Source organism: Macrobrachium rosenbergii, chromosome 2, assembly GCF_040412425.1.
Source record: "Macrobrachium rosenbergii isolate ZJJX-2024 chromosome 2, ASM4041242v1, whole genome shotgun sequence".
NCBI classification, from domain to species: Eukaryota; Metazoa; Arthropoda; class Malacostraca; order Decapoda; family Palaemonidae; genus Macrobrachium; species Macrobrachium rosenbergii.
In genome coordinates this window covers 31087779-31102978 of record NC_089742.1, presented here as the reverse complement: position 1 = coordinate 31102978, position 15200 = coordinate 31087779, and the positions used below count along the sequence as shown (strand labels likewise).

The 15200-nt window shown below is 34.7% G+C and overlaps 2 protein-coding genes across 3 annotated transcripts in view; one reads left to right on the top strand and one right to left on the bottom strand.

The window, feature by feature from the left end:
• The first annotated feature begins 1836 nt into the window (after positions 1 to 1836).
• On the top strand, positions 1837 to 9827 carry LOC136844791 (marginal zone B- and B1-cell-specific protein-like). Of its 2 annotated transcripts, none has more exons than XM_067114038.1 (6): positions 1837 to 1952; positions 3660 to 3808; positions 4518 to 4627; positions 4915 to 5016; positions 5139 to 5240; positions 5787 to 9827. In XM_067114038.1, the coding sequence occupies exons 2-6, from the start codon at positions 3668 to 3670 to the stop codon at positions 5899 to 5901; spliced, it is 570 nt and encodes a 189-aa protein (XP_066970139.1). In that variant the 5' UTR covers positions 1837 to 1952; positions 3660 to 3667; the 3' UTR covers positions 5902 to 9827. The 2 variants fall into 2 exon arrangements, with proteins under 2 accessions (XP_066970139.1, XP_066970134.1); XM_067114033.1 differs by having other exon boundaries at positions 1862 to 2007.
• Positions 9828 to 10200: 373 nt separating this feature from the next.
• LOC136844805 (NPC intracellular cholesterol transporter 2 homolog a-like) overlaps positions 10201 to 15200 on the bottom strand; it is a 34399-nt gene continuing 29399 nt past the window's right edge. The window contains exons 2-4 of the mRNA XM_067114047.1: positions 13447 to 13563; positions 12778 to 12953; positions 10201 to 11888 (exon numbers count right to left, since the gene is read on the bottom strand). Coding sequence (XP_066970148.1) covers positions 11805 to 11888; positions 12778 to 12953; positions 13447 to 13563 — 377 coding nt within the window. The 3' untranslated portion in view covers positions 10201 to 11804. The remainder of the gene's footprint in view (positions 11889 to 12777; positions 12954 to 13446; positions 13564 to 15200) is intronic.

Sequence of the window (15200 nt, the reverse complement as noted above, 5' to 3'; positions counted from 1 at the left end):
ATTGCCTAATTACGTATTGTTCAGGAGCTCAAAACTTTTCTGAAGATTAATAGATCTATTGCTTTTACGTAACCCGTACTTTCATAGACTATGCTAGTTGGTATTTTAAGCTTTATGAATTGCCATAAGATCCTTATTACCTAAATTAACCTCCTTCTTATGTCTTGTTAGGATAATGTAATCGTTCATACTCAACAACATAAACACTACTCTATGATTAAGATGCAAACACATCGCATTTTGTCGCAACATAGGGGCAAGGCTTACAAAATAGAGTAGTTTACCCCTAAGATACGTTTTCTCTTATTTAATAATTTTCTTTTTCAAATTTACATTTAGAAGTAAGAGAGACTAATTCATTACCTGAAAATCGTGTGCTTTATGAATCATTGTCTTTGTTTTTTATATTTTTTTTTACATAACCCTTAGGTATTTCATTCAATGTACACATTTTAGGTTTCTGAAAAGTGTGCTTGCAGATTTACTGAGAATAACTAAGCCTAAGCCTGTTTCTATAGATTTGTAAGAGTAGGCTATTTACTAACCGGATGCCAAGTTGGAAATGGGGTGTAATTTGCGTAGCGTAAGTATGATAAAGAATGTGATATAAAAAAACCGTAATACAGTATAATGATTGGAAAAATTGTTTGCCTTGGAATAATCAGTAATAATGAAAGACACAAGAATGAAACCTGAACACGAATGATAGCCTAATGTGCAGAGATTGGTGGGGTGAGGTAGCCTAAGGAGAGAACAATAGCATTCTGGGACCCCAAAACTTAAGTGCAAATGTATATGAAAACAGATAGATGTATAGGAAAAGGTATTTGGAAGACACTAGAAATATCAAACTTGGAAACAAGACAAGAGCATGGTTTCCTCCTCCTCCTCCCCTCCTCCTCCTCCTCCTCCTCCCTCCTCCTCCTCCTCCTCCTCCTCCTCCTCCTCCCCTCCTCCTCCCTCCTCCTCCTCCTCCTCCTCCTCTCCTCCTCTCTCTCTCTCTCTCTCTCTCTCTCTCCAGGTACAGCCCACAATGTCGACTAAATATAGTGCTTAGGTCTACAGGGGCATACTACATCACAGCGAATGCTCTCAAATAATTCCCTACTGACCCCTCCATTTTAAATGTAGAGTTAGGGCCAGAGAATCATTGTTCTTGCAATCAGTAGCGTTCAACTATATTCAGTCCGACCAGTGAATAGATATGTGACTATCTTGAAATACTATTTGTCGACACCTTCGACTCCTACGCATGTTAACTTTGGCTGACGAAAAGCCGTCGTGTTCTAGACTCATGGTTCCAGTCAGTGGGTCTTTGTCAGTGTTTCTTATCGTTATTATTTTGCCTCGCTAATTCGTTTTATTTTTATTTCAGGCATGGTTACAGAGAGCCATTCATTTACTCATGGCCTCCAGCGTCACATCACATACACACGAACATACACAACAAGCGCACACCTTATATATAGGCTACATACACACACATATACAGTATATATATACAGTATATATATATATATATATATATATATATATATATATATATATATATATATATATATATATATATATACAATGATTAGTGTAGATTAAGAACAGTCAGGAGATATACATTTTTTCTGGGTTGTTTGGGAAATATATCAACACAAACAGTTTCCCAGAAAGCTTAAAATAATGCCGGAATTTCAAGAAAGGCCTTTTGTGTCATCTTAAGATTTAAACAGCACAGAACAATCAAATCTCGCGTATCTGTGAATACCGTAGTCTCCCTTTAGGCCTGGCGATCTAGATTGATCTATATTGATATTTTTTTCTAAGAATTCGACTTTTCGAGATTCGACTTTCTAAGTTCTAACTCGGAAGAAGAAGAAGCGAATGTTTTGTACGCAAAGGCGTCATCATCTGCGTGCGAGTTGTTTTGCTTTTTGCCATAGTAACCCCGTGTGCGTTTGGTAAATGGTGTTGTGCTTTCAGTTTCCAATATTAAATTCCCCCGGGGTATCACACGTGAGTACTTTTTAAGGCAGACGTTAGTGGCAGTAGGTCTAGTAGTATATAGGCCTAGTTTAGGGAAAGGTGGGTGTAACTCCAGGAATTCCTACATATTTTGGGTATTATAGTATCATTTAGTGACCCGCCCACTTTCATAGGCCTATTTTGACATCAGGGGGAAATTTTTCGTTAGTATAGGCCGTCACGACAATGCATGTCTTATATTTCTCTGTGAGATTAGGGAAACGGGTAAGCAGGGCTTTCGTGATTCGGTAGGCCTAGCTTAGGCCTATAGCTTGCCGTATATGATAGCCTGAAGGTATGCCCCGGCATACCCTAACGAAGTATTGCTGGTGTGACAGATTTAGGTTAGGTCGTATTCTGGCCCAAAATGAGTAGGTTATAAGATGGTCATATGATTGTCTAGTATATTTTGTAGGCCTAATTTTGTCTGGTTCCCCATAGGCCTTGGTTCCCTTCGTGGCAAGTGTAAAGCACTTAGGCCTACCACATTTGCTTGTGTGACCAATGAATTTTACTTTTGTTAGACATCTTGTATTATCTTTTTCGTTTCCATTTATTTCCTTAGTTCCTTTTTGTCGTTATACATCCTTTAAATTTTAGTAGGCCTACTGCACAAGCACCCTTATTAAGCCGTGGAATTTACCACCAGTTTCAGAAGGCCTAATACTGTATCTTTCGAACTGTATGTGCAATCCTGTTTGTAACCTAACCCTTTCGGCTAGCATTTAATTCTCTTTTTTGTTTAATTATCACATAGTTCCCTCGCATGAAACTTAGGCTAATTTCACATCTTATCCCATAAAACCTGATATTAAAAAATGAATAAACCTGTTGCTTGGTCTAGAGATACCCCATTTTGTAGTTTGTGTAAAATTTACCTCGCTAACCTAACCTAGTCTAAATGCATATATATATATATATATATATATATATATATATATATATATATATATATATATATATATATATATATATATATATATATATATATATATATATATATATATATATATATATTTGCATATATATATATATATATATATATATAAATACTAGAATAAAACTACATAAGCTTAGTTTTCAAGAATCATAGTATACAGTTTTTAAGAATCATAGTATACACCAATTTTATCAGTTGTAGTTGCAAAATACTGTAGTAACAAATGGATAATATTGTAAGCCTTATTCCTAGTGTTCGAAAGGTCTCATTCCAGCTCGCAAATCTCATGTCAGTTTCAGAGAAATCTTGCCCAAAATAATTTCTTTGTAATATTATGGCAGGAAGTCAAATAGACCTAATGGATTTACTCAGATTGCCATTCCAAGACTTTAAACTATGGTTTGAAAATCATAAATACTTAGCCAATTTAAGATGGTCTAAAATTTTATTTGAAGTTGTAAATAGCAAATTTTACGGATTTGGTTCATGTGAGAGTAATTGGGCTGGTAAAACTATAATTGTATTTTTTTTACGTTATTACTGTTCCAGTACACTTCTAATAGCCAAAAAGAAGTTGTAGGCTGAAGTGAAGTCCCCTGTAAAGAGTTCTGAAGCAACTTATGTACAGGAGTCTTTAACATAGAATCAGGTTGTTTATTACTGTCCAGACAGACATTTTTGACATATTTTACATGTATTGCAGAAGGAATCATGAAGGTCTTTTTGCTATGGATGTCAGCCACGTTGGTTGTTGGTACAATCGGAGCAGATGTTGACGTTGTGGATACAGAAGTGGATAATGGTGCAGAAAGGGCATTAAAATGTGATGCATGCAAAGCAGTAGCATTCAAGGTACAGTACAGTTATTTCAGTATTGATCATTTATTGTGGTGCAGTTTATTGAGTAGCCTCACTGTCTGATTTAGCTTGCCCTGTGGCAGCATTGTAATAGATTTGTTTAAGCATGTAGAGCCACACTATGGAAAATCATCCTGTGTGTTCTCCTGAATTGGAAGTATCTTGAAATTTTTTGCCATTCATATATTCAGAAAGGCTTTGCCAAATGATATTCCACAGAAAGAGTAATTAGTCATGGTAATGTACTTAAGCTATTGCATAGTATTTTGGAGGTTATAAGTTCCCATGACCGTAGTTCAACATCTTTTACATTTTCTAAATGTTTAGGAGACAGGTGAATTTAGCTGAGCATTTATAGCATTTATTGTTGGAAATCCATCATGAAATGTTTGTTAGTACAGATGTACTTCAGCCATATTGTAGTACAGTATAGTATTTTGTTTCTTTTTGCACTGTTGGTTTATTCATTCATGTAGGTTCTTTGTTTTATTCTTGTCCCCTGCTGCATTTATTTTGGTCTTCAATTGCTTCTGTGTTCATCTTGGTGTCATATTTCATGCCAGTTATTTGGGAGTCAATAATTGAGATTTTATTGCTCAGCTTGACCAAGTTATGCATTTAATTATGATTGAAATATTTCTCTCTTAAATATCCTTTAGTATGTGATGATTCTAAGTAGAAATCTGCATTTCCACCTGCTCAGTTTTCAGAATATTTCCACGAGGCTCATGGAGATCTTTTGTTAACTGCATCGTTGAAAGAGGAAGACATTACTGAAGCAGCAGAAGCCACTTGTGATGATTCATGGGAAGGGTAAGTAGTTGTATGGCATCTGCTTTTGTTAATCTGATTAAAGTGACCATTCCCAGTCTTATGTTTATTGTTCAGTAGTGTATGGCAGTGTGTCTTCCTTCAGAGTGTAGTTGATCATTTTTGTATTGTATGCGCCTTTCATACTCAGAGAAATGATCTCTATGCATAAAAATGTAAACACAAAAACAAAGTTTTGTAGTTATCTTGCTCACAATTCTCTAGGCAATCATATTGTTTATTATTTGCAAATGTATGTCGTGAGAGGGTTTGATTTCTTTATATTGCAGATATGGTGTGACTGAAGTTAATGGTGTAGAAAGATTAACAGGCCCTGGCACTGATGTTCAGCCAGAAACTGAAGTTGAAGTTGACCCTATTTGGCCCCGCAGGTATGATGTTCAACCTCACATTTTCATCTTTTTGTGAATTTTGTAAAGCTGTAAATGAAAACATTGCAAATCCTGAAGTTGTGCACTGCTCATTGGTCATTAAAGTAGTTTTCTTTCCTCAGGCTTCAAGATATGTGCGATGAATTATTAGGTGAAACCCCTGATGATAAGACCCTTTACAATATATGGTTAAGTGGGAATTCTTTAGTGGATTACTTATGCAAGTAAGTTCATTTCATTATTTGTAAGTACTATGTTTAATGCTTGATATATCAAGCACTGTATACATTTGTACACTTAAGCAAACCAAAGGTTTTCCTTTGACTCAGAACTGTAGGCTGAAATTATTGATGAATACCAAGTTATGCTGACAGTAGCCATATATTTTTGGTTGCTAGTACTGATCCAATGACTAGGAGAGAGATATCCAGTGAGTTTTCCCAAGTTGTTGCTGTAGAGGGGATACAGGAAACTGTATTCTCTCTTCCCCAGTCCTTCTGCTAGTAACCTACTGCCTCTTTGGTTTAGACAACGTTTTGGCTTTATCTTCAATTCAATCCTTCTCCCCTGAAGTGCTTTCTTGTAAAGTAAGGGAAGGAGTTCTTTTGGTTCTAATAAAGTTTTTGGCTACTATCTTCAGTGCTGTTTATCCACTGATGCAACCTTTATTACATTTTTCCTTAATACTAAATTCAGTATTTTTCCAGGCATTTCTTCCCATTTTGCTCTTCTTAATTTAGTTTCATCCTTACGCTTTTTTCATTTTGCAGAGGTGATGGGCTCTTTGCAGCATGTAGTTCCTCCAACTGGGGTCCGTGGCCCGGTGATGATGATGATGATTATGAAGACGGAGAAGATTTTGACTATATTCATGATGAGTTTTGATAAATAATTCTTTGGGTAAGTCTTAGTATTGCATTAGAGATTATGTACTGCAACAAATTAGTGTGAATTTTACATTATTTTTCTCACAATTAAATTGCACTTCATCAATTTTAGAGCTAATCATGCCAATTTATTTTAAAATAATAACAAGGGTTTATTTTCTCTGCCGTGTAGAGATTCAGTGATTTTCCGTGTCTTTGGCAGAGAAGAATGATGATAACATTATATTGTAGTCATTTATGCATTTGTATCTCAAATTTAAGGTCACGTCAGTTGGTAATAAATGTACTTTTAAGGTTTGTAGTTTTTTCTAAATGCCAAGAAAGATTCAGGGTTTAATTTTTATCATGCCATTTGTTTTTAGGGACCATTGGCAATTATTTATTTTTTAGAGTTTATTTTTATGTACACTGAGTACAGTATAAGGTACAATTTACTGTTACCACTATTGTATGTCTCCCCTAAAAATTCATCATTTTTTTAGAATGCTGAATTATTGAAGGTGCATAGTGATATTGTTGATAGTACATGTGGATTTTTACACATTCTCAAAGTATTTTGTCAGTACCATATTTTGAGTTATTTTCTGATCAGGTTGTATAAATCCATATAAGTAACCACCATGGACTGGACATAACCAATTCAATATTAGTACAGTACGGTTGTGTAATGGACAAGCATTTGTCATATGGCCATTGTATCGTATTTGAAACCACAGTAGACAACAAATTCAGTGCCATTTGCTGTAAGTGAATCTATTATTTAAATCAGTTGACAATATGTTGATCATAGGAGATCTCACTTTGATAAGGTAAAATTCAAAAAGCTGTACCATATGAACAGACTGTGTTTAAAGTTATTTTACTATCTGCCACAGAGGAAGCAGTTTCCTATTATAATCAAAGAATATTACACTGATGATTGATCTACTTTATAAATAAGGGCAAGACTATGATCTATGCATCAAGTAGAATGTGAGACTTCACCCTGCCAGTATCAAAGTTGTCAAATATTATGTGGATGTTGTCTTTTTATATGTATATTTGATGATCATAATATAGTGTACGACAGGTATCCTCCATCCTCAGCACCAGAAGTGAGAAATTTATGCTTGTAAGTTCAGCAATAAAATAACAGTGTGTATTTTCAAGGATCATGTTGGTTATAGTAACGTACATAAAAGTAAATACCCAGTCTCTGAAATGTCAGTTTCCAGAATTAAGAAAAACTTCATCTCAATGCAGGTTACTTCATGTGAAGTACCAAATGACATGATTTTGGCTTGTGCGAAAAGAGTAACAATGGTAAAGTATTTCTTTTATAAAGGTCAGATGCTTCACTGAACCAGGGTTGGTATCAAAACTAAACGATTGCTTTTTGTAACAATATAGTGAGTGTCCTCTAAGTTTTTACCATTATTGTAAACCTTTCACTAACTTTTTTATCTTAATAGCTTATGTAACATCAGGATAAAATGTTTCGGCAATGCTGAAAGCCTGATGGCACAGCTTGAAGTTACAACTGATCTGTTGGATAACATAACAGGATACTTGGCTTATTTTTGTAAAGTAGCAGAGTAACAGGAAGGAAGAACACACCTAAGGCTGTCAAGACTTACTGGAGTAATTAGTGTAGTTCAGTTGCCATACAGATGTTGCATAGCAGAGTAATTTGATTGTGTGTACATTTGCCATGCATTTCAGAAATTGAAATTTGCAACAAGATGTAAACACCGTTCACAATAGTAGTCATTTGATGGAAGATGTTGCTGTAGTTTTTATACAAAACCTAATTTTATGAAATAATATGAAACATCTCGCCACATCAGGCTTTGAATCAGGAAAGCATTGTTCCTGTCCTAAGGAAGTCTTTTTTATTTAAATCCTTCAGGTGTATTTTATGATACAAGAATTCACTAGGGTACTTAATAATTTTCTTCAGTCATTTTCTTCATATTGATGCCAGTCACTATGTCTTGTGATGAGTCTTCTCACTGTGCTGCAAGACAGTCTGTTTCAAAAGGGAAAGGCTTTGAAATGGATTCTAATGAATATTTTGTAAATTGTATTACTTCTCAAAGCAGCCGTTCAGCCCCATGAAGAAACTAAGTAAAAATTGTTTAATGAAAAAAGCTTAATATACAGTTGTCTGTGATTGATGTTTGAAGAATTTTTTCTTCACTTTACAATGTTATCTGGGTTTTTGCAAAAAGAACTTAATAGGAATCGAACTGCTCAAATCTGGATTGTCATGTACAACAAAAAAAGGTACTGTAAATGATTCATTCACAACTTTCCATTGTTGACAAACTTTTATGCAGAATAGCTGTCACCAAGCCATATTATGTTGGCATTTAGAATGAAGAAAAATTGAACAGGAACAAGACTTGTCATGTATATTCCAGTCAACATATTGGCTCAGCACAGTTTACAAAGGTAAAAGTAAGCTCTTGATTACTATACCATGAGAACATGTCGGTAAAATCCATTTTTCACGTTCATGTTAAGAATTTCTTTTCAGGATGTTCATTATTTGACACTAGGTTAAACATTTGTTTAGCATCGTCTTAATAGTTCAGAATACCGTTATCAGAGCTGTCATCATTTGTCCTTTGTGTAGATTACAGTTTATTACCAAGGTCACTCCTAACAAAATTGGTAAAGGAAGTACATGTACTCTTGTGTTGCATATCTTCAGTTGGTTGCTTTTAGTGTGCTATAACTTGATACATTTTGTTGCTCTTCACTTCCATTGTCGTAGTTGTCAAAAAGCAAAGATCCAGTAAGGAGCTTATATTTTGAAGTGCTTTTCATTCATTTTTGAAGTAGTTAATAGTTGAGTGTTATTTTAACTAATGTTTTGCAGTTGTCATAGTTTTCCATTACATAACATCCAAGCTGTTCTAACTATAAGCAGTCAGAAAATCACATTAGTTAAGAAAAATAGTTATTGTGCTCAGATGCGTGAACGAGTCATTTTAAGCAGTTCCATGAATATCATTTGTACTTAATATTCAGCTGTTATTGATTCTCATAATTCAGCCAATTTCTCAGGTCTCCTTGAATTGCTACCATTGCATCAACAAGCAAAAAAAACAGATACTTACTCATTATAGACAGGAAATTATGTAAGGTGTTTTAGCAAGTTATGCTGTTCAGTGCGGTTTGACAGTTGTATTTGTACGAGAACATTTATGTCCTTGCCCTGATATAGTTGCACTGCTTGTCATGTATCACCCCCAGAGATTTTCATTGCGTTAGTTTGGAAGTGCAGGCGTATAACTAGTAAACCTAACAATGTCTTTTCAGAAATTAAGTCTTTTGTCTAAGAAGACGACAGTGTATTCAAGCTTGAAAGGTTTGTTGAATTAATGTAGTTGAAAATGTTAGTTTGTTCTATTTCTTTTATAAAAGTGATCTTGTCCTCATATGCTATTTTGAAGCATCTTGCAAAGAGTTTTTAAGTTTCAGATAATTCTGTCAACGTTAGGTCATAATTGGAAGGTGTAGAGAACTTGGAAAGCCATCAGTTTCTGTTGGTTATTTGAGAGCTCACAAGTTTTTGGCCAATTGATTATTGAGTTGACCGTATCATTGAACTGCAACCAAGCGAGATTTTTCTGTATATCTTAAATGAATCTCAAATTGTGGAAAGAGATGGCATCTGTGATGTAAATAAGGGTTTGCATTGGTTACCTAACTTTAGGCTTGAGAATCAAGTATGCAACCTGTCTGTGTTCTCATGTCGATTAGCATAATACACTATTAGAAATAGCAGTGTATTTTTCTATGGGCTTTAATGTTTTAGAGTATTGCATAATATATGGGAGAATTACTTGTGCATTAACAGGTATTTTTAATTTTGTGAGTGCATTGTAGGTTTTGCTGTTTGTATGGCAATTATAATAAATACATGTATTTTCAAAAGGCAATTTATTTCCCTGTTTTTTGATGTTTATTTTCAGTAATACCACTTTTACCACTTTTTAGGTTTTCTTTGTAACTTTTCATTGGTAGGATATACATTTTTTCTTGTATTTGATGGTCCATTCATCACTTTGAAATACAAAGTGTAAGGTAATGTTTATTTACAAATGTAAAAGATCCCAGTGCTACCAGAAAGTACCTGACTAATACTTACTCTACAAATTCCTAAGAAATATAGGTATGATTTTATTTCATAGATCTGATAGCAATTAAATCCATTTAGAACATAATTTCAGTGTCCTTTCATTCATTCATCAACTACAAACTGACACAGAAAGCAAAACCTGCCGCCACATGGAATTGATACACAAAGAAAATACAAACATTTATTTCCATAAATATTCTTAAGAAAGAGAATTAAGGGATAACAAAAATACACAAAAGAAAATGTTACTATTTTGACATTTCAAATCCTTAAAAACAATTTTTTTTCAAGTTGTTTTTCCCTTAAGACAACATAAAGCAGTTTTTGTAATTGCCCTTTTTGGTAAACAGTCTTCTATTACTACTTTTCTGTAAAAGCCTTAAATGACTTGGAAACAATGCAGAGGTATTATTTTCATATGTACCAAATGAACATTTTTTATGATATGCATGGCGTATCTGTTTGTATGTATATTGTATGAGCATGAGTGTGGACCAGTGTTTAATTATAAGGGGTACTACATATATACTGAAAATATGCAAGCCAAAGAAGACAGTCTAGACATTGGAATACCTTCTTCCTTAATCTGCAGCTGAAAAATTTGATGATTTTTAACCCAAATCTCCATAACATTAGACTGAAAAAAGTAAGAACCAAGTACTGAAATCTGATAAAATGATGTACAGCAACACATTTTGTCTCCAAGGGGATGCAGAGTTCATTAGAAATGCCTAACTTAATACTGTAGTAGTTAGGAAAATAAATTTTATAGTCATATGCATACTATGAAGTGATCATTTTTTGGAATGACTTTTCAGATTTTGTGCAAGGACGGTATTTATTGGAAATGCTTCACCCAGTGGAATGAAAGATGTGTAATTTGCAAAGGACCTTTCAGCTAAACAATGTTACAAGGGATATAATCCTAAGTATGGGGAATTTTTCTCTTATGTGCAATATGTATGACTTGAGTTAGCAACACATCTTACAGCCACTTGATATAGTTTAAAACAATTCCACAAAATCAGTGCCCAAGGTGAAGGCGAGTCGAACTTAATTTGTCCATACTTAAGTATTAGGCTGTTAAGAGTCACTCAATTACGAGCTTCCAATTATCATAGTTAACTTTTTGTAAATGCACTGAATTTAAATAACCTATGGCTATGCAAATGCACTGAATTTAAGTAATCTATAGCAAGGGAAATTTTGCAAATACTTCTGACAAATTTAGCTACTTTTTGCAAACAAGACCTTCTAATTCTGATTCTTTACTGACCTTGTAAATTGACCAATAGGTACGGTATCTTTATGCAAATTGTAGGTATATTCCTCTTGACTGTCTTGTATGGTAAATATCACAATTTGTACTAGAGCATTTCCCATAAATACTGTGGTTCCATGGTATGATTATTATCTGTGTGTATATACATGAATGTGTCTCAGATACTTGTAGTAAAACATTGTTTATGTATGAACACATCCTTATGTATTTACTTTCCAAATAAATACTTGTGTATATTTATCTGTAATGCAGCAACCAACTGGTTGCACTAGTATAAGCAAAATGTCTGCAAGTGTATTTTGCATCAGAGAGCAATGAAGTCATAATAAATAAGATTGAAAACCTGACATTATATAGTGGGACAAGTGAACATATTAAATCACCCAAAACAAGGCTCATGTAATAATGCTGTTTATATAGTGAAAGAAAAAAAATGGGAATCAAATTTTGAGTACAGTTCCTCTAAACCTAATGCTGTTGCGTTGCCTTATCACTTCAGCTGGACTGGGAATTTGATGCAGACCAACTTGTTGTTGTTCTGGTCCAGCAGTTCCCACTGGACTAAGACTGGAATCTGAAGGGGAAATAAAGAAAGATGTGTTAAAAGTCTTTGGATTTTTTAATAAAGTTCCGTAGTAAATGTTCACAGAGAAACCAATGAAGTTATTTACTGGGTTGAAGTAATTTAGGAATGTGAAATAAAAATCATTTTACAAGTTTTGGTGGATGGCAAAGATCTTCCAGTTTTAAGTGTAATTTAGTATGCCTGAAAGTTTAAAAAATAATACACTGGATTATTCAGTCTGTTACTATACAGACTAGACTAGAAGAATTCAGAAAAATTAAAAAAAATAACTCCTCTGAGTATCTAAAATCACAGTCAACAACTTATACAATGCATGCCTTAAATTTTTTTTTTTATATCAGCATAAAATCGTTTAGCAGATTTGAAATGTTTTCAAGGGCAATTTATCTAAAAATCTTGAATCAAAATAGTTTAACTAGCACTCAGCATTCACAGACCTCGTAACTGCATCTACCATGCAGTTTTGACTGTCGGTTACTAAAAGATGCAAAAATCATTTTCCTGGACGCGAAATACACCAAAATTTATCAATAACTTCTTTAGAATGGCTTATCCTATGAGTTCATATCGAATCAAGCATTACTGAAAGGCTGTATTGTTAACCAAGTGGCCTGGTTAAACTACAAAAAAAAAAATAATATTGTTAACCAAGTGGTCTGGTTAAACTACAAAAAAAATTAAGTTTGGATGTGTAATTAGAAACCTCATAGCCAAAATTGTAATTAGAAACCAGATAGCCAACATTAACATCATAAACCTACAATAGACCCTTGGGAGACTGGTGGCACAAGAAGTGGTTCCTAATGAGGGTCTAGGCACAATGGAAGGATTATTACATAGCCTCACAATACAAATGCAGACATTTCATCTTTCTTACCGATGGGTAGCTCTTGAGGACTGGCAGGGAAGCAGAGTAGGTCTGGGGTTGCTGAGGTTCGAGAGGGCACTGCAGGCCAGAGTTGACGCAGCCATTGCTGTTGGGCAAGTTGAAAGGAATGGGGATGAAGGAGACAATTCCAGTCACCTTCGCCGTTACAGCAGTAACCTGGACATCTGCAATGAAATGGAGAGCATTGATTGGTGTGGTACTTTGAACAAAATGACAGATTTTTAGATTTATTATTAGATTTTGGTGGTTTTGACTGATGTTATTACATTCATAGTTTGTACATGAGAATAATAAACTTGAAGATGTTGAGTATAATATATATAAATTATCTATTTATCTATATATAATATATATGAATATATACATAAACTTTATGTATATATATATTTTAAATATAATATATATATATATATATATATATATATATATATATATATATATATATTATAATATATATATATAAACACTTTTTTTTTACATTTGGAACAGAAGAAAGTGACCATTTAACTACTACGATTTTTTTTTAGACACCAAAGACTATATATTGTCGAGATGAAGCAAGGCATAAGGCTGGCAATCTCATCCTAATATGACAAAGGTTTTGAGTTCATATATATATAATATATATATGAAGGGAAAGACTGAGCCATGACTCACTAGTTGTGAAGGGTAGAGCCATATCGGCATCCTGTCCCCTGACGAAGATGCATCTCCTGATGTTTGGCTTGCAGCCTGTGATCTGGATGCCGTTCAGATTCACACTCGCTGATCCGCCTGAAAAAAAAAATAAATTTCCTGTTAGTCTACTGCACCCCTAGGAAACGGTGAAAATGTAAAATTCCTGGAAAAAAAGAATCATATTTCCTGTTAGCTTGTTTCACCCTACGAAAGGTTTTCGACGAGAATGTAATATTTCCGTGCACATTACAAACATACGGCGAAGTAGTACAGTATAAGCAAGGCCAATACTGTATTGGCCTTGAGTATAAGTAAATGGATTAGCCAAAGTAAAAAAGTGACGAGAGGTTTCCTACAAGAATACAGTATCATGTTTCCATGCACGCTTTAGGCTACACATACGTCGAAGTAGTATAAGTAAATAGATTAGCTAAAGTAAAAAAGGACAGGAGGTTTTCTACAAGAATATAATAGTAACATGCACGCTTTACCCATACGTCGACGTAGTGTAAATAAAAAGATGTAAGGACGAGTCTGAAGAGCAGTACATTCCTGACGTGCTCGAAGGAAGGAGACAGAAGAAAAGTTTCTAGAAAGCGTGGGATAGACTGAGTGAAAGAAGGACAGGAAATGAAGGCCTTTATATACAGATAACGCGAGGGTACGTGCAAGAGATAAGTTATAGTAAATAGTTTAACCAGGTCCCCGGTTAAAAGAGAGGTGGACGGCACTGCGCACGCGCGTGTGTGTATGTGTTCTGGAGGGGGGGGGGGTAGCGGGGATTTTTACGAGCTGCTAAAGAGCCTTCTGTGTAAATTTATGAAGAAAGTGGAGTTGTGGAGGTTTTGTACATAGGAGTAAGTCTAGGTTTCAGTATTCAAAATTACCGTGGCAATGACCCCTGTGTTCGTCTTTCCTCTGGGGTAAATGTTTTTTGCCCGAATATCACGACTTTAGTACCACCAATTTTAAAGAAAAAATCGTGTATCTATCTATCTATATATAATATATATATATACATAAACTTAAAAATTCAATCCATTTCCGGCTATCTGGAACATACGAGACCAGCGAGAGCTTACAAGACAAAACCACTGAGTAACGGAACTTGAGTGAGTCAGTTTGGCAGTGTCTCTTCAACGGTATCTCTCTCTCTCTCTCTCTCTCTCTCTCTCTCTCCTTGCTTTGCTTCATCGGGATTTCTGGAACTCCTTAGACTCAGCAGGAGGTATGTAAAAGTTTGAAGTTCTGTGAACACTGATTTGTATGAATGAAAAGAACTGTATTTAAGAGGCTCTCTCTCTCTCTCTCTCTCTCTCTCTTCTAAGTATGTGTATATATGCATATACATATTATACACATTATACACAAGGCAGACAAAAGCAGGAAGCTGGAAGGAGAAACTAATTGGAAAGAAAGACGAAGAGAGAAAGAATCGTGTATCGTACTTGCCATGAAAAATTAGTATTCACAATAGGCACACGACCAACATACACAATGTTACCTTACTTCTTCACCAAAGACCTATGGAAATACAGAATACTCTTCCTGGCGAATTACGAACCAATGCTGAAACTGACTGACTATGCAATCGCTATTTTCCTTCTATCGTGTTTCTCTCATATTCATAACTTTCTCTCAACATCCATTACCACCCTGCCCTCCCGCCCACCTCCAACCCCCTCACCCTACTCCACGCTTGGATTATTAGCTGGACGGGTGAAATTAATAAC